The 22,625-nt window shown below is 50.7% G+C and overlaps 2 protein-coding genes and 2 non-coding genes across 5 annotated transcripts in view; 2 read left to right on the top strand and 2 right to left on the bottom strand.

Moving 5' to 3' along the window:
* LOC109252608 (histone H2B type 1-C/E/F/G/I) overlaps positions 1-22,625 on the bottom strand; it is a 490,736-nt gene that overhangs the window by 70,862 nt on the left and 397,249 nt on the right. The gene's annotated exons all lie outside the window — the stretch shown is intronic.
* TRNAL-UAA (transfer RNA leucine (anticodon UAA)) lies at positions 537-619 on the bottom strand. The gene has a single exon. It is a non-coding gene; the product is annotated as a tRNA-Leu (tRNA).
* On the top strand, positions 5,938-6,010 carry TRNAV-AAC (transfer RNA valine (anticodon AAC)). The gene has a single exon. It is a non-coding gene; the product is annotated as a tRNA-Val (tRNA).
* On the top strand, positions 14,184-21,819 carry PRSS16 (serine protease 16). Of its 2 annotated transcripts, XM_019425140.2 has the most exons (12): positions 14,184-14,304; positions 14,380-14,540; positions 15,278-15,377; positions 15,999-16,128; positions 17,246-17,369; positions 17,621-17,698; positions 17,796-17,843; positions 18,354-18,644; positions 19,253-19,394; positions 20,934-21,113; positions 21,191-21,336; positions 21,443-21,819. In XM_019425140.2, exons 1-12 carry the CDS (start codon positions 14,232-14,234, stop codon positions 21,509-21,511), a joined length of 1,542 nt encoding a protein of 513 aa, XP_019280685.1. In that variant the 5' UTR covers positions 14,184-14,231; the 3' UTR covers positions 21,512-21,819. The 2 variants fall into 2 exon arrangements, with proteins under 2 accessions (XP_019280685.1, XP_019280684.1); XM_019425139.2 differs by lacking the exon at positions 18,354-18,644 and having other exon boundaries at positions 14,185-14,304.

Below are 22,625 nucleotides of genomic sequence, written 5' to 3'. Positions count from 1 at the left end.
TAAAAGGAATATTTTTTCCCAATTTGAATCACTCTAAATACGACCGGCTGCATAAAGCAATCGTGCTGATGAGCTGTGGAATGTACGGGAGAGCCAAGGCGTGGGACGGAGAACACACAACAGAGGAGAGAGGAGGCAGGAGCCCGCTGTTGCAAACTCGGAGCCCCTCGAGAAGCAGCATGATGCCATTTGAAAAGTGGACCTGGGTTCATTGCAGCTGGGTGCAGGAAACCCCAGGGAAACCAGTCAAGGTTGTCTTCAAAGACAAACAGTAAGGCCATAATGAAGACAAAATTGAATCACGTAGAGTGCTCCGAAGTGTCAAAGACAGGAGGAAAGATAAAGGAAAGGAACACCTAGAAAACAGGGTAACGAGACAGTGGATTTTAACACCAACATGTCAGCGATGACGTCACATGTAGGTTATCTGAATCCACTGATTAGAGTGTGTCAAGTTGGATAATAGAAACTCAGACCCAGCTGCAATACTGGACCGACTCCCCAGGAGGGAATTTTTATCTCGCATAAAGTATGCATACCGGGAGTGGGGTTCGAACCCACGCGGGCACACGCCCATTGGATCTTAAGTCCAACGCCTTAACCACTCGGCCATCCCGGTGGCACATGCAAACTCTGATGTCAAAATTACTGAATTAGAATTAATTAGAATTGCTAATTCCTGGAAAGTTATGAATATACCTGGGAAATCTGTGACCAGGCTTTAACATGCCGAGAGGAAACAATTCCTTATAATGCTTCTTGGGGGTAAAAGAAAACTAATGAAAATGTTTATTTTCAACAACTATTACGTAATCACTAATTTGTACCATACATTACGGCGGGTGTTAGGGAAAGACTGAAATATGCCTGATCTCACGGACCTGCATCCAAATGAGAAATATTATGACATAAAAAACACAGGATGCTACAGGAATACTCATCAGATTCAACTCGCTTTGTCACCACTTAACGCTCAAGGGAAGACCCTTCTTTTAGTGGATTTGGAAAGAAAACCAAAGAGAACAGGAATGAGGAGAATGCAGCTGCGTGAACTATGTCTCTAACTCTACAAAGGTGGTATCTGTACTTTTCATTACTCATCAGAGAACACTGTTTTGCCTGCTGAATCTCAGCCCCATTCCGAGCCCATTGGATCTAACTGTCCAGGTGAGGGTTTCAGGTCTGGAACCAGAGAATAGTTAATATTGAGACAACCTACCCTTGGAGTAAGTTTAGAAAACCCTACCGCATACACATGGAGTTTGGAGTTTAATACGTGACATTGGTTCTAATAAAGGAAGTGTTTTAACCGAGAGTTCCAACTCTCCGCTGATGAAGTCTCTTTCCTGAGTACCTACTGTGCGCTAGGCACTGAGCCAGGTGCACGTAATACTAAGTCCGTAAGACACTTCAGGTAGTGGGCTGATTAAGAACTCATTAAAGCAGTTTCCAGATGGGGACTTGGGGGCTTGTCTTGAAAGTTTGTGAAGGCTTCCAGAATCAGAGATGAAATCAATCCTGATGTAGGGTTTGGAATAGAATTAATGTGCAAACATCATAAAACACCTATTGAGAGCCACCATAATAAATACTCCTGTGCTCTTTTGGTTACCTGGAGAAAAAACTGCAATATGAGAAGATTGTCAGCTGCACCACACAAGCATGAAAGGTCTAAGCACCGCCCTCCTCCGGCTTGAAACCACTGAGGCAGAAAGAGTCCAGCTTTTGCTGGCAATGCACAGAGCTCACCAAGTTCAAAACCATGTCCCGTATTGGCTGGTAAAGCCACGAGAAAGGAATGTGTCACTCATTTCATTGGCCCATCAGCTCAGAGCTCTGTCTCTGGCCTTTTAGATACTCTGTGCTAGCGAGCCAAGAGATGGCCTAGAAGCTTCTTGCCTTTGCCTGTGGAGGGAGATCCAGGCTGGGTCAATGCCAAGTCCGTGCCTGGGTCAGAGCTGAACTGGGAAGAGTGAGTGGTGGGTGCAACAAAGGGCATGTCGGAGAAAGGGGTTCCCACACATTGGCACACACGAGGGCTTTTATATTTTTCTATTATTGTGATTCTTTTTGTTGCCAATTTTTTAAATTGATGCATAATTGACATATAACCTTATTTTCAGGTGTAAAATTTAATGATTAAATATTGTACATTGCAAAACGATAACCACAATAAGTCTAGGTAACGTCCATCACCATACAGTTACGATTCTCTTTCTCGTGATGAGAACTTTTGAAATCTACTTTCTTAGCAACTTGCAAACATGCAATACAGTATCGTTAACTGGAGTCACCGTGGTGTATCTTATATCCCCATGACTTATTTCTTTTATAACTGGAAATGTGTACTTTTTGCCCCCTTCACCCATTTTGCCCACCCCCCCCACCCTCCACCTCCTAGCAACTGCCAATCTGTTCTCTGTATCTATGAACTCAAGTTTTTGTTTTTGTTTTTGCCTGTTCGTTTTAAGATTTCGCACATAAGTGAGGTCATGCAGTATTTGTCTTTCTCTGACTTATCTCACTTAGCATAATGCCCTCCAGATCCATTTGTGTTGTCTCAAAGGGCAAGATTTCGTTCTTCCTTTCAGCTGAACGATATTCCTCATGTATATTTACCACGCTGTCTTCATCCGTTCACACACCGAGGGACACTTAGGCTGTGTCCCCATCCTGCCTATTGTAAACAATACCGCAGTGAACGTGGGATGCATCTATCTTTTCAAGTTAGTGTTTTTGTTTTCTTCTGATGAATACCCAGAAGGGGAATTGCTGGATCTCACGGCAGTTCTGAGGACCCTCCGTGCTGTTTTCCACACGGGCTGTGCCAATTTACATTCCCACCAACGGTGCATGATGAGTTTTCTTTCCTCCACATTCTCACCAACACCTGTTATTTCTTATCTTTTTAATAATAACCATCCTAACAGGTGTGAGGTGATATCTCATTGTGTTTTTCATTTGTATTTCCCTGATGATGAGTGAGCACGTTCTCACGTGTCTGTTGGCCGTCTGGGTGTCTTCTCTGCAAAAATGGCCCTTCAGATCCTCTGCCCATTTTAAAATGGGATTGTTTGGTGTGTGTGTGCGTGTGTGCGTGTTTGTTTATTTTTTGCTATTAGTTGTATGAGTCCTTTATAATTTTTTTGATACTAACCCCATATCAGATACGTGGTTTGCAAACATTTTCTCCCATTCCATAGGTTGCCTTTTTGTTGACTGGTTGATGGTTTCCTTTGCTGTGCAGAAGATTTTGATCTGATGTAGTCCCACTTGTTTATTTTTGCTTTTGTTGCCGCGATTATTGTGATTCTTAACACAGAGTAGAATTGTCTGTAGGGTTTATAAAACATACTTAGCTAGAGAGTGTAAATACCTAAATGTGAGAGGTAAAAATTAATAGAAATGTATGTAGAAAAGTGTCTTTATGACCTGGAGGTCAGGGAGGACTTAAGGAAAAAAAAAAAATGCAAAGGCACCAACGGTTGGTATGGTTTACTTCATCCAAATCAAATGTTCAAGCAAAGGCCAAAATGGGACAGTAAATGGACAGGTATGACTAAAGTAAAAGATAACTGAGACATTTAAAAATGACAGCTTAGGGGCACCTGGGTGGCACAGTTGGTTAAGCGTCCGACTCTTGATCTCGGCTCAGGTCATGATCTCAGGGTTCCTGAGTTCAAGCCCTGCGTTGGGCTTTGTGCTGATGGCGCGGAGCCTGCTTGGGATTCTGCCTCTCCTTCTCTCTGCCCCTCTCCTGCTTTTACTCTCTCTCTCAGAATCAATAAATAAACTTTTAAATTTTTAAAAATAAAACTGACAGCCTGCTCTATATTATGTAGTAAGAAGTCGTGGAAATCAGCAAAATCAGACAGAAAATTCAACATATGATGGGTAAAAAAAAGGAACAGGGTGCTCATCAAAGCCAAGCTAAAGAAGAATCTAAAAAGATTAACAAAGATATTAAACAGTTAATATTGCTAGTAATGTATGCAAATGCAAAATAAAATGAGATCTGACTCCATATGTTAAGTGTGAAAAATCAGAAAACCGCATGTGTTCTTTACCGCAGGAACGAGGACAGAATAATCCTCGCGTCCTGCTGATGGAAGCTTATGCTGGTGTAGCTATCCTTTGTGAACTAAAGCTGGCAGCATCTATATCTCCATAGCTTCTACAATTGTCCCCCAAATCAGTGCCCCTGGTTCTGTATTCTGAGAGTATTTGCCAGTCGCAGGTGCTTAGGCTTTGTTGAAAATGCTTTTTCGGTGGCTCCTTAGGGTAGCCAGAAAGAAATAAGGAAATGGAAAAGTCTGCCAGACCCCAGACTCCTGCGGGTCCCAGTGGAGCAGACATCCCCTGGATGGGAAAGACTGTAAAATAATAGCTTGGACTCTCTGTTATGAAATAAAAAAGCAGGACAAGGAATCAGCAGTTGGTTTATTTTGGATGTGGGGAACAAAACTGAGGCTTCTTCAGGCAAAGTACAGGTAACAGCCACTACATTAGGACACGAGGTTGTTGCTGAGGACAGGCACAAATGCAAGAAAGGGCAGGAAGCTGACAAAAAAAAAAAAAATTGGTTACAGCTACCAGGTCCAAGGACAGTCTAATCACAAGCCAAGTGAGGAGGGCATTCTAAGTGCTGAGGAACCTTAAAAGCATCATCTCATCTGGCATGTGTGTGAAAGGCCCATTCTTTAGAATACACTGGGAGAGAAGTTAGGCTTAGAGGTCCGAAATTCCATTCTTGATTTTTACTTGGTCCTGCTTAATCATTCATTAATTCATCCATCATCCATTCACTCATTCAAGGAACATCAATTGAACCCCTATTACCAGCCAGGCGTTGTTGAACAGTTCGGAATAAAGCAGTGGGTACAAGAGACAAAACATCCTTTTCCTTGGGGAACTTACATTTCAGTTCTAAGCTGATTAAATATGTCTTTCTTTGATGAAAGCCATAACCATACTTAGGAGAACTTTTTATTAACATTCCTCAGGCTCGGTAAAAACCGCTGGATATGGTTCACAAAGCTAAGCTGAGATAATTATGCATGAGGAAGCTGCCAATATATGCACGAAACCATAATAAATCCATAGTGGGAGAAATAGATCTACATATTAGCTCACTGCTGATTAGTCCACGGATAAATTTTTTCTGCCTCGTGTTTACACTCTCCCAAGCCCATCCAGGCGATGTATTTCTTGTTGTACATCTTTGCACGAACACTGCCCTGTCTTTTGTTTTCAAACCTGGGTAAAGTGTCTCATTCGGGAGTGTTTAAAGCGGGTGTCTAACAAAGCTCACCGCCAGGATCCCGACAGGCCTCCAGCGCGAAGGAAAAGCGCTCAGGTGGATGTCGTGTCTGATGGGATCTCAGTTCTCCAGGCCCCTCGGCTCCACAGAGCAAGGAGGCCGTGGGGCCGTTTGCCCCTTTGGGAACAGAGACGACGTCTGGTACCTGTCTCTCCCAGGTGGTTGGCGGAAGCGAGGCCAGCCTGTCCCGGACCGATGGCTGCGCGGCGATGCCCAGCGGTTCAGACACAGCGCGGGCGTGCTGGCCACGTGGACGCCACCGTGGCCGGAGACGAGCGTCCTCTCGCCAGTCGGCTCCGGCTCCTACCGGACACTGTTCAGTCGTGGAGAGGTGAAGGTCAGAGCGTCTTACAAGGTCAGAGGCAGGAGCCAATGGCAGATGAGGACACCGCCAGGAGTCGGCCCAGGATTTCGCCGCCAGGTGTCTGCATAGTAGCTGGGCCCTGGGGTAACACCGGCCTGGCTCCGAATTATCCAGTGCAGACGTTGTGGGGTCAAAGAACTGGAAAGTGTGGAGTGGAAAATATTTGCCTCCACCCGGAGTACAGCCTCCAGGGAAGGCTAAATTTAAGGTTAAATTTAACTAATTCAAGAAAGTAAAGCTCACGAGCCAGCGGGTTTCCGTAGTGTAGTGGTTATCACGTTCGCCTAACACGCGAAAGGTCCCCGGTTCGAAACCGGGCGGAAACAGCGGGCTTGCTTTCTTTTTCCCCCAAGTTCTGTTCCAGAAATCGTCTACCTAAATTTACTCACATTTCCACCCAGTCTCAAATCTTTGTGCTCTCTTTGCAGCCCAGAACTTTTAATTACAAGAATTATATTAGAAACAAGCCCAGAGCTGAGCCTCGCTTCCTCTCCTTGTTCAACCAGACACTGTTGAATCCTCACCACCGGGGTGGGGGAAGATTCTGCGGGGCTGCGGGGGAGGGGGGTGGGGAGAGGGAGGCTGTCCAGCGGAGCGGGCGTCTGCATCCGCCTGGAGCAGAAACCGGAGGGGATAGGCCTGGGAGGGGAGTGTGGCTCCTCCACGCAAGGGGGGGGATGAAGAAGCCCCCTACAACTGCAGCAGGGCGCCCGGCGGAGAGGACTTCCAGGAGGCGGAGAGGGGGCAGCAAGGAGCGGACAGGTCAAGGGCGGCCTTGTTAGCCCGCTGTTGAAGGACTTCGGCCTTCACTCGGATAAAATAGGAAGGCGCCGGGTTTTAAGCATTGAAATGACGCTACACGACGTAAGTGTTTAGAAGGACGCCTCTGCCAGATCTGTGGAGAATATTCTGCATGCAGAAGAGAATGGGAGACTACGGAGCCCCTGTCATCAGGCGGCTCATCAGAGCTAACTGTGGCTTGGACAGCATGGTGGCTGTGGGGTTGCTGGAAAGTCGTTACGGTCTATACGTTAAAGGTAGAGCGAGAGAAATCCCTGAGGAAATGGATGGGAAGAGTGAGAAAAGGCAGAATCGGCGATGACCCTGAAGGTTTTTTGCAGAACTGGAAGGACGGGCTTGCCCTTAACTGAAATGGGGGCGTCGGGAGGGAGCAGCGTGGACATGGAAAACTTGGAAGTTCTGGGGTTTTTTTTTTCCAATATATGAAATTTATTGTCAAATTGGTTTCCATACAACACCCAGTGCTCATCCCAAAAGGTGCCCTCCTCAATACCCATCACCCACCCTCCCCTCCCTCCCACCCCCCATCAACCCTCAGTTTGTTCTCAGTTTTTAAGAGTCTCTTATGCTTTGGCTCCCTCCCACTCTAACCTCTTTTTTTTTTTTTCCCCTTCCCCTCCCCCATGGGTTTCTGTTAAGTTTCTCAGGATCCACGTAAGAGTGAAACCATATGGTATCTGTCTTTCTCTGTATGACTTGTTTCACTTAGCATCACACTCTCCAGTTCCATCCACGTTGCTACAAAGGGCCATATTTCGTTCTTTCTCATTGCCACGTAGTACTCCATTGTGTATATAAACCACAATTTCTTTATCCATTCATCAGTTGATGGACATTTAGGCTCTTTCCGGAAGTTCTGTTTTAGACATGCTAACTTGTATCTTTTATTGCTTTCAGGAGAATTTAGTGATCCTTCACTTACATACAACCCCCAGTGCTCATCCCAGCAAGTGCCCTCCTTAATGCCCCTTGCCCACTTAGCACACCCCCCCCCCCACCCACTTCCCCTCCAGCAGCCCTCAGGTTGTTCTCTGTATTTAAAAGTCTCTTATGGTTTGTTTCCCTCTCTGTTTTTCTTATTTGTCCCTCCCCTCCCCTGTGTTCATCTGTTATGTTTCTCAAATTCCGCGTATGAGTGAAATCATATGATATTCATCTTTCCCTGACTGACTTATTTCACTTAGCATAATACACTCTAGTTCCATCCCCATCATTGCAAATGGCAAGATTTCATTCTTTCTGACGGCTGAGTGATACTCCATTGTGTGTGTGTATATATATAAACACAGGAGTACAACAAAATTTTGACAGGAGTACAAAAAAATTCCTTTCCCCGAGGAGACTGAAGAATATTCCAGAGTTCGATAATAGCAACAGGTCACAAGTAGATTTTGATTCCATCTTTCTCTTCTCTGTTATTTTCCCTTTTCAGGACAAAGATATATGAAGACTGGTTCTGGAACTATGCTAACATTTAAAAGAGTTGAAGGAACCATGAGATGTCCACCTCTGAGTAATTGACTAGCAATCCACTAGCTGGCCACGTCTTCAGTCTCATTGGATAGGTACCGCTCCACCATCAGCCCGCAATCACGAAAGTGCTACATGGTCTTGGAGGACGGCCATGTTTTGTCACGTGTAATGCTGCCGCTCAACTTCCAGGTCAGAGCTCTCAAAGGCAGCCAATCCGTGGGCTGGCACGTGACCTGTGAGGAGACCTATAACCTGATCCTCCATAAAAATCTCTGCCCCAAAATGATTCACGTATTTAGATAGGTCACGTATTTAGATGGATTTTTTTTTGGGGGGGGGGCGGAATTAGAACTGGAAAGAGCAAAAATAATGCCACAGACATAATAGATTCAAAGCGAAAATTACATTGATTTACTGAGTCACATTAATCCCTATTTGCCAGCATAGAGGTCAATGAACTACTGCCCTTGAATGACATCAAGATGATTAATCTAGACCCTCAATAGATCTTGCTAAATTAAGAGACCCTTCCAGCTAGAGTATACGTGATCTTACCCTAAAATCCTCTTTAGGTAATTGCCACTTCATCTAGCCCCTAGATATTAAAAGGAGGGAAAGGTGATGGAAGAAGTTAAGGTGAGGTTTTCTCCACCCCCTCTCTTCAAGCCTATGTCATCTTTTCTTTATTTTTTAAATTTTTTTTTCAACGTTTTTTATTTATTTTTGGGACAGAGAGAGACAGAGCATGAACGGGGGAGGGGCAGAGAGAGAGGGAGACACAGAATCGGAAACAGGCTCCAGGCTCCGAGCCATCAGCCCAGAGCCCGACGCGGGGCTCGAACTCACAGACCGCGAGATCGTGACCTGGCTGAAGTCGGAAGCTTAACCAACTGCACCACCCAGGCGCCCCTGTCATCTTTTCTTTAAACAAAGAACTTAATCACTCATTCATTCAATAGATATGTATTGAACGCATATACTGTGTCATACACTATTCGTTACCAGGATAACACCTATGAACAAAATAGAAATCTCTTCCCTTTCTAGCAGCAGGATTACAGAAATTTTTTAAAAGCAAAGTTACATATAAAATGCAATACAATGTGACAATAAATGCTAAGGAAAAAAATTGAGAGAAGGACATTAGGGGTGAATTTTTATTTTCAAATTCTAAATGGATTATTGGTGACATTTGGGCAAAAAATCTGAAGGAAGAAAATGAATGATCCTTGGGGCTGTCTAGGTAAATTGATTCCAGACAGAGGATAGAGTGCCCACAGGGAGCCTGATACGGAATTTACCTTGTGTATTTAAGGAATACCAAGGAGGCTAGTTCTGCTGGAGTAAAATGAATGCTATTTTAATGTACACAACACTTATCTACTGCCACAAATCTACTGCTTTACAAACTATCCAAATTCAGTAGCTTAAAATAATTAGAATCTATTTATCTCACTAGCCTGTGGTTAACTAATATAGGTCAGGACTGACTAGACTGTTTAAGGTCCCAGCTGGATTGACTCACATATCTGGTGAACAATAAACAATCAGACAATCTCCACACATCTCATAGTCTCCAGCATGCTAAACCCAGGCAAGTTCTCAAGGCAAAAACAACCAGGAAAAAATACTAAACAAATCCCTCCTGGAACTAAAAAGCAATCATAGCAAGGTTGTAGGATACAAGGTTAATATACGAAAGTCAATCATTTTCCGACATACTAGCAATGAAAATTTGGGATTTGAAATTAAAAATACAATGTGATTTACATTTACACCCCCAAAATAAAATACTTAGGTACAATTCTAACAAAATGTGTACAAAGTCTATACGTGAAGAAAAGTACAAAAGCGCCTGGGTGGCTCAGTTGGTTACACGTCCGAGTCTTGATTTCAGTTCAGGTCATGATCCCAGGGTTGTGGGATTAAGCTCTGCATCAGGCTCTGTGTCAGGCTCTGTGCTGGGCATGGAACCTGCTTGAGATTCTGTCTCTCCTTCTCCCTCTACCCCCTGACTTGTTCATATTCTCTCTCTCTCTCTCTCTCTCTTTCTCTCTCTCTCTCAAGGAAAAAAAAAAACTATAAAACTTTGATGAAATAAATCAAAGAACTAAATAGATATTCCATGTTCATGGATAGAAAGACTTAACACTGACAAGATGTTAGTTTTTCCTAGCTTGATCTATAGATTCGACACAACCCCAATCAAACCCCCAGCAAATTGTTTTGGGATATTAACAAGTCGATTCTAAAGTTTATATGGAGAAGCGAAAGACCCAGAATTGTCAACACAATATTGAAAGAGAAGGATAAAGTTGGAGGACTGACACTACCTGACTTCAAGAAGTATGATAAAATCACAATAATCAAGACATTGTGTTATTGGCAAAAGAACAGATAAATGGATAAGAATAAACAGAATAAAGCATACAGAAACAGACCCCACACAAATTTAACCTGTTGATCCTTGACAAAGGAGCAAAAACAATACAATGGATAAAAGACAGCCTTTTCAACAAATAGTGCCGGAACAATTACATGTCCACATGCAAAAAAGAAAAAGAAAGAATCATAGACTTAAGTGTAAAACACAAAACTATAAAACTCCTAGCAGATAACATAGGAGAAAAAAATAAGCATATGAAAGATGGTCAGCATTACATGTCGTCATGGAAATGCAAATAAAAACAACAATGAGATACCACCACGCACCTGTTGGAATGGCCAAAATCCAAAACACGGACGACACCAAATGCTGGGGAGGGTGTGGGGCAACAGGAACTCTCACAACGTTGCTGGTGGGAATGCAACCACTTTGGAAGACAGTTTGGCAGTTTCTGGCAAAATTAAACATCCTCTTAGCAACCAAGCAATCCAGCAACCACATTCCTTGGTATTTACCCAAATCAGTTGAAAATTTACGCCTACACAAAAACCTGCACACAGATGTGGATAGCAGCTTTATGCATAATTGCCAACCTTTGGAAACAAGATGTTCTCCAGGAGGTGAGTAGATAAGTAAACCATGGTATAGCCACATGATGGAATATTATACAGCACTGAAAAGAAATGAGCTATTGAGCAATGAAAAGATATATAGGGACCTTAAATGCATATTGCTAAATGAAAGAAGCCAGTCTGGAAAGGCCACACACTATATGATTCAACTCTGTGATATTTGCAAAAGGCAAAACTATAGAGACAGTAAAAAGATCAGAGGTTGTCAGGATTAGGAGGGATGGAGGGAGGAACAGGCAGAGCACAGAGGATTTTTAGGGCAGTGAAAGTATTCGGTACGATACTATAATGGTAGACATACATCACATATTTGCCAAAAGCTACAGAATGCCCACCAAGAGGGAGTCCAAATGCAAACTATAGACTTTGGATGATAATAATGTGTCACTGTAGGTTCAGCAGTTGTAGTAAATGTGCCATTCTGATTTGGGACATTGATAGTGCAGGAGGTTGTGTGTGTGGTGGGGTAGGGGGTATATGAGAACTTCCCACTCAATTTTGCTGTGAACCTAAAACTGCTCTAAAAAATAAAGACTACTTAAAAGAAAAAAAAAAAAAAACAGGAACCAAAACAAGCAAGCAGAAAGAGTAAAGGGCGTATTCAAGAAGCTTCTTTGTCAAGTTTGCTAACACTGCATTGGCCAACATCGGTCACAGGGCTCGGCCAAAAGAAAGGGGGAAGGCACGACAAGGGCACACGAAGAACACCATGAATTAAGGGAGGGGAGAAGAGCTGGGGTTGTTAATGCAATAAACCCACCACAGTAATGAATTATTTCCAGTTATTTTGATGCAAAAAGGTCAAAATAAAAATCGCCTTTTTTTTTAACCTGGTTATGTGCTCCACGTATTCTAGCTTCTCACTCTACTCCATCACCACCCACCCCACGATCATGACCATCCCTGCCACTTACAGCATTCCTAAGCCCCCCCATGCCTCACGGTGTCCTTAACTCCACCTCTGCTGGTCATCTCGTCACTGTGTCCAAGATGGATAGAAAGGCTCAGAGAAAAAATCGTTTTTATTATACATTACTTGGATATTAAAATAAACAAACAGATGGGACAGGAAGGAGGGAAGGGAGGGAGGAAGGAAGGAAGGAAGAAGAAATGTTGCTATTAGGTCGAAGTAAATGTTGAGAACATAAACTTATCACAAACTTAGAAAAAGACTGATCCGGGGCCCCTGGTGGGGCGGGGGGGGGGGGGGGCGCTCAGACAGTTAAGCACATGACTCTCGATTGCGGCTCAGGTCATGATTTCACTGTTTGTGAGTTCGAGCCCCCTGTCAGGCTGTGCGCTAACAGTGCCCAGCCTGGTTGGGGTTCTCTTTCTCTCCCTCCCTCTCTGCCCCTCCCCTACTCACGCAGGCACACACTCTCATTCTCCCAAAATAAATAAACAAACTTCCAAAAAACAGAGACTGATTATTCTGTAGCCAGACCAGCAGCCACCAACTCAACCTATCAGCGATAACTGTTTTCAAGGCAATGGATCACTGACAACCCCTGCCTTCTGAAGGTCAGCCAGTCAGACACAGGTTCGCTCCAACAAACAGGCCCCTGAGCGCCACCAACCAGTCTCTCCCAAACAGTCACGCTTCCACAGATCGGTCAACCCGCTCAGCCCGAGCACATCCTCACTTCCCTGAGCCCCTTCCCCCAAAACATCATCCACCCCTCAGCTCTCTCAGGGGCCGGTGCCTTACCAATCCCGCTCCCTCCCCAAATGAGTTTTGGCTCTGTGTTTCAAGTAGTGGGTGGTGGTTTCACCATCCTTTGAGAAAGCCCCTTCATCGAATCTCAAACACCTCAATTTCATTTTTTGCTGGGATTACATTTTTGATTCATTTTCCATTGCTGATATTCTTGGGTGTCGGATGCGGCGGTGTGGCCTTCACAACCATACGGTTTTGTCATAAGCAGTGACTCGGGTAGGCCTCGGTTCCTTTGTACCGTGTGTTAACCAGATTCGGCAAAGTACCGACACACTCTGATGGAAAAACTTCATACATTCACTCCACGAATATTTACCGAATGCCTGCTGTATGTTCAAAACTGTTGTTGGTCTTAGAGATCCAGAGAACAAAACAAAGCAAAACAAAACCTGTTTCCATGGAAGGAAATTCTGGTGGAAGCAAACTGGCAGCTTTTTAAAAAGGAAAGTAGGCACTGTGTCTAACTTGGTTTTTTAACAATAAGAAATATCAACTTCAACAGTGTTGAGAGGCAGCGCAGAGAGGCAGGCACAATCAGGTACATGAAGCACAGAAGGGCCACACGGAAAGGGACAAGGACAGGGGCGCTCGGATGGTCACACGTCTCTCCAGCGCCAACCCCTGGCTTTGTGCCCTGGTTCTCTTTACTGAAATTTCTGTTTCAAGGCTTTAAGCTACTTTTTCTCAAGTTGCTGTTTTTTTTCCCCCCACCACCCCCCTTGGAAAGGGGGACAAAGAAGGTAGGTGTCTCTGCTGAGGATTAGGAAGTAAAGTCAACTTTAGTCTCAATTTTATGTTGGAGAGGCTGTTTCCAGCCCAAGAACGGATGCCTTTCCTGGACCGTTTGGGGATCAAACCCACGGACGCTGGGCTGTCGGTGCCACATTCTGCCCGCCTGAGCCAACCAGCCACCTGGCCAGACCTCCTTTTTACTTAAAAGGGTAAAAAGGGTGTTGACGTGCTTGTGTCTCTTTAAAACTAAAGGAAATCCTTCTTCTTCTCCAAAGGAGGCTTTTTTAAGAGAGGTGAGACAGGGGATGGGGGGGGGGGCAGTGATAAGGTGATAAGACAGACGGGGAGACTAGGAAGCAGACAGGGTGAGACCTGGACAGAGAGTCACTCAAGTAGAGAAGACGACAGAGGGTGAGGGACCGAGGAACAAAGAGAGGGCGAGGTGGGGCAGCAGGCAACCAAGGGGCTGAGGGAGGGGGCAGGGCGAGGTCCCTGCGTGGAGACCCAGAGACTAGAGGCCAGAACGCAGACTAAGGCATAGAGAGGGGGAGCCTGAGGGACGGCTGGATGGAAAGTCACGGGACAGAGAGGGAAACTGGATATTCAGGCATCACACCCGCAGGCCCCGTGTACAGACTCTGGCGTCCCTGCCCCGCTGTACTGGTTCTCACAGACGCCTGTCCCCGGAGAGGCATCTGGAAAGAAACCCGAGCTCCCACTGAAAGGCCACAACCTCAAAGTCCAGCCCCAGAACACGATAAAGGTCCTGAGTGAGCGGGGGAACAGAGCGCGGAGGAGCGGACAGCATGGCCGGCAGGCCTGGCCCCCCACGGCTGGGCCCTCTGCTCCTGCTCTCCCTCTGGGGGTCCTCGGCTCCGGGTAGGAAGAGGCCGCGGGTCAGGCAGGGGCTCCTGCGGGGGCCTGGCTGACCCCCTCCCCGTCTGTGTCCCACAGCCCCCCTCCTCAGGCGCCTGGCTGAGCACATTGAGCGGTTTCAGGAGGGTTCCGGCCTGGGCCTGGGTTTCGGCCCAAATGCATTGGTCCCCCCAAAACAAGGCTGGCTGGAGCAGCCACTGGACCCCTTCAACACATCCGACCAGCGATCTTTCCTGCAGGTGAGGCCAGGGGGAGGGGGGAGGCGCGGCTGACGCTTTCTCCCCCAACTCTACCCTCAGTCTCTGCGTCTCTGGGCCCCACAGGCTCATCCTGTGCCCGCTGCCCGTGCCCCTGTGGCCTCCGTTCAGCCCCTCTGGTCCTTAGTGTGCCCTTGATCCCCGGGCCCCCCTTTCTTTCTTCAGCCTCCACTTCCCTTGTCCCTCAGGCGCCGTCTTTGACCCCCTTCTCCCTGTCCTTCAGATTGAACAGCAAATCCACCACCAACATGTAGGGCTCAATACGTAGCAGAAATGTGGACCAGCTTTGGAGGCAGACCTACCTCACGAGAGGAACTGGAAGGGATCTGATGGATGAACACTTGCCCCATTTTTCACACCTCCTGTGTGCACAGTGTGTGCAGGTCGGCTCCCCTAGGCCCTGCTCCCAAATTGGTCTGCACGTGTCACTTATCCTCGGCTTAGCGTTTCCATACACAGCCAGGGCCCCCGCCACTGGCCAGTGTCCTGGACCCTGGGGACACAAGGGTAAAAATGTCGATGAACTATCTGCTCCTACAGACCTTGCATTCTAGCTGAAGAGACTAACAGGAGAGAAAGGAACATAACTACACCAGCCGAGTTCACACACTACTAAGTATATAAGGAAGACCCGTAAGGGAGAGAGACCGCAGCAAACTGGGAATAAAGAACAGGTCAGAACTCTCAATCCTCATCTTCTTCTCCACCCCACCTCTCAGCGGTACTGGGTGAATGACCAACACTGGGCCAGCCGGCATGGACCCGTGTTCCTGCATCTGGGGGGCGAGGGCAGCCTCAGGCCCGGCTCAGTGACGAGAGGTAAGAAGCAGGGCTGGGAAGCTGGCGGGGGCTGGGAAGGGCGCCCCGTGTTGTGGTGCGGTGAGGCGGGAGGGCTGTAACCCCCTGAGGAAGTTTTGGGGTGATGGTGAGGTTCGCGGGGTCCGGAACCCACGGCCAGGACAGAATTGTTGAAGACGTCTTTGGTGCAAAAAGGTGACTTTATTGAAGCACGGGGACAGGACCGTGGGCGGGGAGAGCTGTACTGGGGTCGTGTAGAAGGGCTGGTTGTACGCCATGGACTTGGGGGAGGTAAAGTCAAAAGGGAAGTTTCCAAAGAGACTTTCACAAGCTCAAGACTTACTGGAGGCCCAGCTATGGTCAAGCTAAGGTTGTTTCTCCCTCTAGCAAAGCATTAACATAAGACAGTAGGGACTTCCCGGGCTTCAGGCTATTGATGGGGTTGCCTTTTTCTCCTAAACTGGTGGAGACGCTTATCAGTTCAACCATTTGGTTTTTTGTCCTTTCCTGTTTTGGGGTAGCCTGGAGCGTCCAGGGACTATCACACAGATCCCACCTTGAGGGTGGGGGTGCCCTGAGGCCGCACTCTGCCCTCAGGTTGCCCCGCGCTCCCTCATCACCCCAACCGGACACTCTTCACAGGGCACCCCGCAGCCCTGGCCCCAGCCTGGGGGGCCCTCGTGATAGGCCTGGAGCACAGATTTTATGGCCTGAGTATACCCGCCGGGGGCCTGGACGTGGCCCAGCTCCGCTTCCTGTCCAGCCGCCACGCGTGAGTGAGGGTGGGGGAGTGTTCGGGGTCATGGCGCTGAGACCATCTGTATCCGGGCACCTCTGCATCTGTGTGGCTTTCCGCCACTGCCCAAGGTCGACCTCCGGGTCTCTGGTCCACATTTCCTTTGCTCTTTCAGTGTCTTATTCTCTCTCTGTCCCTGGGTCCCTGTCCCTCCCTCTCTTTCTCTCCGGCCACATTTTCATCTCTTCCTGTGTCACTGCAGCCTCCCGGTCCAGACCAGCAGCATCTGGATGACACAGCCTCCCCACTGGTCTTCGGTTTCTGCCCTTGAGCCCGTCAGTGTACTGTACGCACGAAGCTACAGTGACTGTTAGAGCACAGACCAGACCACCCTCTCCCAGCTCACATCTCCCAGGGTCTCCCACCTGCCTCACAGTCAAGTCAAAACCTTCACGGGGGCCACGAGGTCCTACTGGCTCTGGGTCCCCATTACTTCTCTGGCCCCCACTTCCGCACACTCACTGGGCTCCAGCGACGCCCGCGTCCTTGCTGCTGTGAAGGCTTACAGGCACATTGCTGCCTTGAGCCTTTTTCTCTCTGCGGGGAGCACCCCCCCCCCCCCGTATTTGTATGGCTGTCTCCCTCACCTCCTTCCCTAGACGCTCTTCCCAGACCCCAGGGCATCCCACCTGCTTTGCCGTCGGCCCCAGGACTTACCTCTCCTGGTCTCCGGCTGTGTCAGTCTCGGCCTTTCTCGGTCTCACTCTCGCCTCCGTCATCTCTATCTCCACCTCTGTCTCTGTGCCTCCACGCTTCTCTGTCTCCCCACGTTTTCACAAGCTGTACGGGGTTCTAAGTGCCCTAGGAAGGCACTAACTGCAGCCTGCTTTGGAAAGTCCGGGAAGACACGGAAACACCTAGAAAAGAGGATGGGTGGAGGCTTGGCGGCGGTGGGGGGGGTGGTCCTCTGGCCCAGGTGGGCACTTGCTGAGATCAGGCTCACACACACCCGTGACAAGAGCCCGGGCTTCTGGCCAGACCCCCCCCGCCCCGCCCCATTCGGGTCTCTGGACCCCTGCCCGTGCAGAGGCGGGGGGTGCATCCTCGGGGATTCCCGGCGAGGAGGGCCCACCGACCTCCCCGCTGCCCCTAGGCTGGCTGACGTGGCCTCCGCCCGCCTCGCACTCGGCCGCCTCTTCAACGTCTCCTCCTCCAGCCCCTGGATCTGCTTTGGAGGCTCCTACGCCGGCTCCCTGGCCGCCTGGGCCCGGCTCAAGGTCCCCGGGACTCTCCGGGCGGGCTGGGGTGGGTCCCGGTCTCAGGCGGCAAGGGCACCCCCGCCCCCCAGGCGCCCCCCACACACTCCTGCCCCCCGCCAAAGGGCTTTCCGCAAGCTGTCGTCTCCAGGGTCCACGTGTAGAGGGGAGGGATTTGCCCGCGACCGCAGTGCGGGCGGTGACACAGGGGCGGCTGGGGCGGGGTCCTAGGACCTGGGCCCCCCAGGCTGACGACGGCTGTCCTCCCTCAGTTCCCCCACCTCATCTTCGCCTCCGTCGCCTCCTCTGCTCCGGTGCGGGCCGTGCTGGATTTTTCCGAGTACAACGAGGTGAGGGCGGCGGGCGGCGGGCGGCGGGTGCGGGGCGGGGGGCGAGGTCATTGGTGCAGGGAGTCCCCTGAAACCTCCTCCCGCGCTCCCTCCACAGGTGGTGTCCCGAAGCCTGACGAGCGCGGCCGTCGGCGGCTCCCCGGAGGTAGCACATGGGGCCAGTCGGCGGGGGTATGGGGACGGGAGAACTTGGAACGGGGGGCAGAGAAAACCGGGGGAGCTGGCAAGGTGGCCGGGTCTGAGAGAGGAGCGAGACCGGGAAAGTGGGCGGATTTGGGGACGTGGGATGGGGCGGGGCCCGGCGGGGACGACCCTATCAGGAGGGCGAGGCTCCGCGGGGGGCGGAACCAAGGGGGGACGACCCTATCAGAAGGGCGAGACTCAGCGCGGGGCGGGGCCCGGGGTGACGATCCTATCAGGAGAGCGAGGCTGGGCGCGGGACGGGGCCTAAGGGGACAACCCTATCAGAAGGGCGAGGCTCCTCCAGGGGCGGGGCCCGGGGAGGTGGTCGGGAGGAGCACGGTCAGGGGGCGGGGCCTCGGGCGGGACCTCTGAGGAAGTGGGGCGCTGGGGGGAAGGACTCGGGGTCTTGGGCCGGTAAAGGCGAGGCCCAGGACCCCGAGTCCTCGCCAATGCGGCCCCTCGCTCCCCGCAGTGCCGGGCGGCGGCGGCCGCAGCCTTCGCGGACGTGGAGCGGCGGCTGCTCGCGGGCGGGGCGGCTCGCGCGGCGCTGCGGGCGGAGCTGGGCGCCTGCGCGCCACTGGGTCGCGCGGAGGACCGGGCGGAGCTGCTGGGGGCGCTGCAGGCCCTGGTGGGGGGCGCCGCGCAGTACGACGCGCAGGCGGGAGCGCCGCTGAGCGTGCGGCGGCTGTGCGGGCTCCTCCTGCAAGGCGGGGGCAACCGCAGCCACTCCGCGCCCTACCGCGGGCTCCGGCGGGCAGTGCAGGTGAGCGGCCTGGGAGAGTCCGCCGGCGGGGCGCCTGCTCCGCCGCGTGTCCTGCGGTGGGCGTGACCCCTCCTGACCTTGGTCTCCCGGTCTGTGAAGCGGGGGTGACGCCTCAGGGCCGGGGGAGGTGCGGAGAAGCGGGTCAGGGCAAGCGCGCGCTCTGCAGGTGTTAGCGACTACGACCGGTCCCTATTTTGCGCTTCCTGTTCGGTCCACTCCCGGGCCTGCAGCGGAGTCTAGCGCACAGCAGGTGCTCCGGTAGCGTTGACGGAAGAAAGAAGCCCTGGGGACATAGCGTCCCTAGAGACCGGGATTCCAGCCTCGGGATCCACGGCTAGAAACAGCTGTTCCAAGAGATGGTCACACGCCCAGGGTCTCACAGTCACCTAGTGCCTTGACCTCTAACCCACAGGGACCCAGGCACCCACTCGCCCTGACCCCCGACTCCCAGGAGAACTCTGTAGCTCTTCTGACCTCTGACCTTTGACTTGTAGGGACCTGTGTATGCTTTCAGGCCCTGGGCCCTGACTCTCAGGGACAGGAGTAATGTGTGTGTGTGTGTGTGTGTGTGTGTGTGTGTGTGTGTGTGTGTGTGTATTGTCCCCTAGGTCGTCATACACAGCCTGGGCCAGAGGTGTCTAAGCTTTTCCCGAGCAGAGACAGTGGCACAGCTGAAGGTCACAGAGTCCCAAGTGTCCGGTGTGGGCGACCGCCAGTGGTTGTACCAGACTTGTACTGAGTTCGGCTTCTGTGAGTGACCCGCCCACCCCTCACCCCTGAAACGTACATTCTGCACTGTGCCCAGACAGGCTGTCTCACACGTGGTCTGGACTTGTTTCCATTTCTATAGGACCCTGGCCACACTGCTGGGCCTGGTTTTACCCATAGGTGTGGGGCTGGAAGGTACATAGCTGTACTAGAGTGTGCCAGAATCCCTCACGCACACAGTCCTCACATGAGTGATATGTGTCCCTGTCCCAGGAGTAGCCCCACTCTCTCCCTAGTCACTGGCCTAGAAACCCTAGCACATTTTACATGCCTCCTTCCCTTTGTCCCATAGCCTGTCAGCCACTGAGTCCTGCCCACTCTTCATCCTGGACAGCCCTCCGGTTCACCCCCAACCCCCTTTCTATTCCCAGCTCTGCCACCCTGGTAGAGGCCCCCACCCCCTCCTGCCTGGATCCCTGACCCCACCTCCTCTCTGGTCTCCAGGCCTTCATTTCACCCCTACAATCCAATTTCCTCACCGAGAGAGCTTTTTCTAAATATGACATTGTCCTTCCTCCCATGGCTTCTCAGTGACCCTTGGGCAGGGTTGCCACATACAATACAGGATGCCCAGTTACATGTGAATTTGAGAAAACTTTTTTTTTTAGTGTGTGTCCCAAATATTGCATGAGACGTACCAAAAAAAGTATTTGTTAACTGAAATTCAAATTTACCTGGACATCCTGTAATTTTGTTTGCTAATCTGGGTCCCCTACTCCAGAGTTAAGTTCAAATCCTTTCCCATCTCCCGCAGGCGATGAGGATATGGTTTAAAGCAAAGCGTTCAGATTCCAGCTCTATTTCATAGCTATGTGATCTTGGGCAAATAACCTAAGCTCTCTCTCTGTGCCTTAGTTTCCACGGCTGTAAAATGGGAATAACAGTAGTGCCTCTCATAAGGTTGTTTCCAGGATTAAAGGAGATAATATCTGTAGCATGCTAAGAACAACACTGGTATACAGTGAGTACTCCCTAAGTACTAATTATTCCGTGACAACAGAGCCTGGGACCGTCTTGCGTTCCCAATGCCGGTCACCATGTATGTGAGCTTACAGTAGGTGCTCCATGCCTGGTGAAGCAAGGAATGACTGAATGTGAGGCTAAGGGAGTTAGATTTAGCCTGGGGGCACTGGGGAGGTATGGATCTTAAGCAAGGGAGACGTGGTCCAATTTGTGCTTTAAGTTCCTACGCTCCCTTGTCTCTCTGGACCTGTGCGCCTGCTCTTTCCCCTGTTTAGGCTGCTTTTTCTTTTCTGTCTTCCTCACTCCGTAAGGTTTTATCCCTGGCAGGTTCCTGTCTTGGAGCCTCTCATGCCAACTGGGATTCCTCCCACCCCAGGTCTTTTTCCCTCCCAGCCATGACCAGTCTGGGCTGTCACTGTGGGTGGGTGGGGTCTCTCTGACAGCATTGTGAGCTCACCGGAGGGAGGGTATGGGGCTGCTTGGGTCATCACCAGGGGAGACTCTATGGTGAGGATTAAAGGCTGTATGCCCCACACTTACAGATGTCTCCCCCCACAGATGTCACCTGTGAGGACCCCAGCTGCCCCTTCTCCCGGGTCCCGGCACTGCCCTCCCAGCTAGAGCTCTGCCAGCAGGTGTTCGGGCTCTCCACCTCCTCCGTAGCCCAGGCCGTGACCCAGACCAACTCCTACTACGGCGGCCAGACCCCGGGGGCCACCCAGGTGCTGTTCGTTAATGGTGAGCGCCCCTCAGCACCTGAGCCCCAGGTGGGCACCTAACCCCGGCGCGGCACGCCATCCTTCCTTTCTTTCCAGGGGACACAGACCCCTGGCACGCGCTAAGCGTAACACAAGCCTCGGGACCGTCGGCGTCGGCCCTTCTCATCCCCGGAGCCTCCCACTGCATGGACATGGCCCCCGAGAGGCCGTCAGACTCCCCCAGCCTCCGCCGGGGGCGCCAGGTAAGAGGGCGGCCGCGCTGGGTTAGTCGCATTCATTTGCGCGTTAATTTGCCTGCCCCTGCCCACCACTGCCGGAGTCTGACTTCCAGAATTGTCCCCTCCCCAGAGCATCTCCCAGCAGCTGCAGACCTGGCTCGGGCTGGCACAGCGGAGCCAGGCCAGGGGTGGGGACTGAGGGCCCGGACCCTCGCCACTCCCTGCGCGGCCACCTCCTTCCCGGACGTGTCCTCTGGACGGGAGAACGGAGCTTGTTTGGAAAGAGGGAATTCCCAGGAATCGGGCTTCAGCTTCTGATCCGCACACAGACTCGTTGCTGCAGACCTCTCACTCCCGAGAGTGGATGGCAGGATAAGTGGAGGAGTATTCTTGTCGTGCATCTTGGTATCTTCTCTTCTTTTGTAGGGAGCATTTTATTAATTGTTTCGTGGCTATCTCTTTTATTGTGTAAAGTATCTTAACGTAAAGCCTCTTTGTGTAACATAATTCGGGAACGATCTCCCACTGACTTATTTTTTGTCCTGCTTTCAAAAGCACAGCAACCTTGGTAGGTTCTTCGGGTCCCAAAGGGACAGGGAGTCAGCTTCCATCTTGGTCTGTTCGGGCTGCGATAACAGAACCCTGTGGATTGGGTGGCTTATAAATGACAGATATTTATCTCACGCGGTTCTGGACACTGGGAAGCGTGACATCAGGGCACCGGAGAGTCAGGTGTCTGGGGAGAACTCGCTTCCTGGTTCTCACTCAGCCGTCTTCTCTCTGGGGCGGAGGAGGGGCAGACAGCGGGAGAGAGAAGCCCAAGCAGGCTTCACATCAGCTCGTCAGCTCGGAGCGGGACCCTGGGGCCAACCTCACCACCAGGAGGTCATGACTTGAGCCGAAATCAAGAGTCAAGGCACTTAACTGACGTTGCCCGCCGGGCGCCCCAAGGAATATTGGTATTTTAAGTCAGATGTCAAATGTGCTGCAGCTCAAATTCTGCTTGGCTCCTGGGCTGGGTGCCCTGCTGAGCCCCTCCCTCCCCGCTCAGGCCCTGTCCCTGCTTCTCACTGTCCCCCTCCCGGGGCCCCTCTTCCTCGGGCTCTTGCTTTCTCCTGGTCTCTGTCTCTGTCCGTCTCCCAGCCGGTCTCCTGTTTCTCTGAATATCCTCATTTCCATCTGTCTGTGGGTCATTCTGTCCCCCTGTTTATTTCTGTGCTGCAGTCTATGTCCGTGGTGTCCTGTGTCTCAGTCAGTGTCCCTCTTCGCCTCCTCTCTAGCTTGTCTGCCCCGGCTAGCTCCCCAGCGGCCGG

The sequence above is a fragment of the Panthera pardus genome, unplaced genomic scaffold (assembly GCF_024362965.1).
Source record: "Panthera pardus isolate Hobbes unplaced genomic scaffold, ASM2436296v1 HiC_scaffold_17, whole genome shotgun sequence".
In the NCBI taxonomy this organism is placed as follows: domain Eukaryota; kingdom Metazoa; phylum Chordata; class Mammalia; order Carnivora; family Felidae; genus Panthera; species Panthera pardus.
The sequence above is the reverse complement of the archived record's forward strand: the minus strand, read 5'-3'. Positions and strand labels throughout refer to the sequence as shown.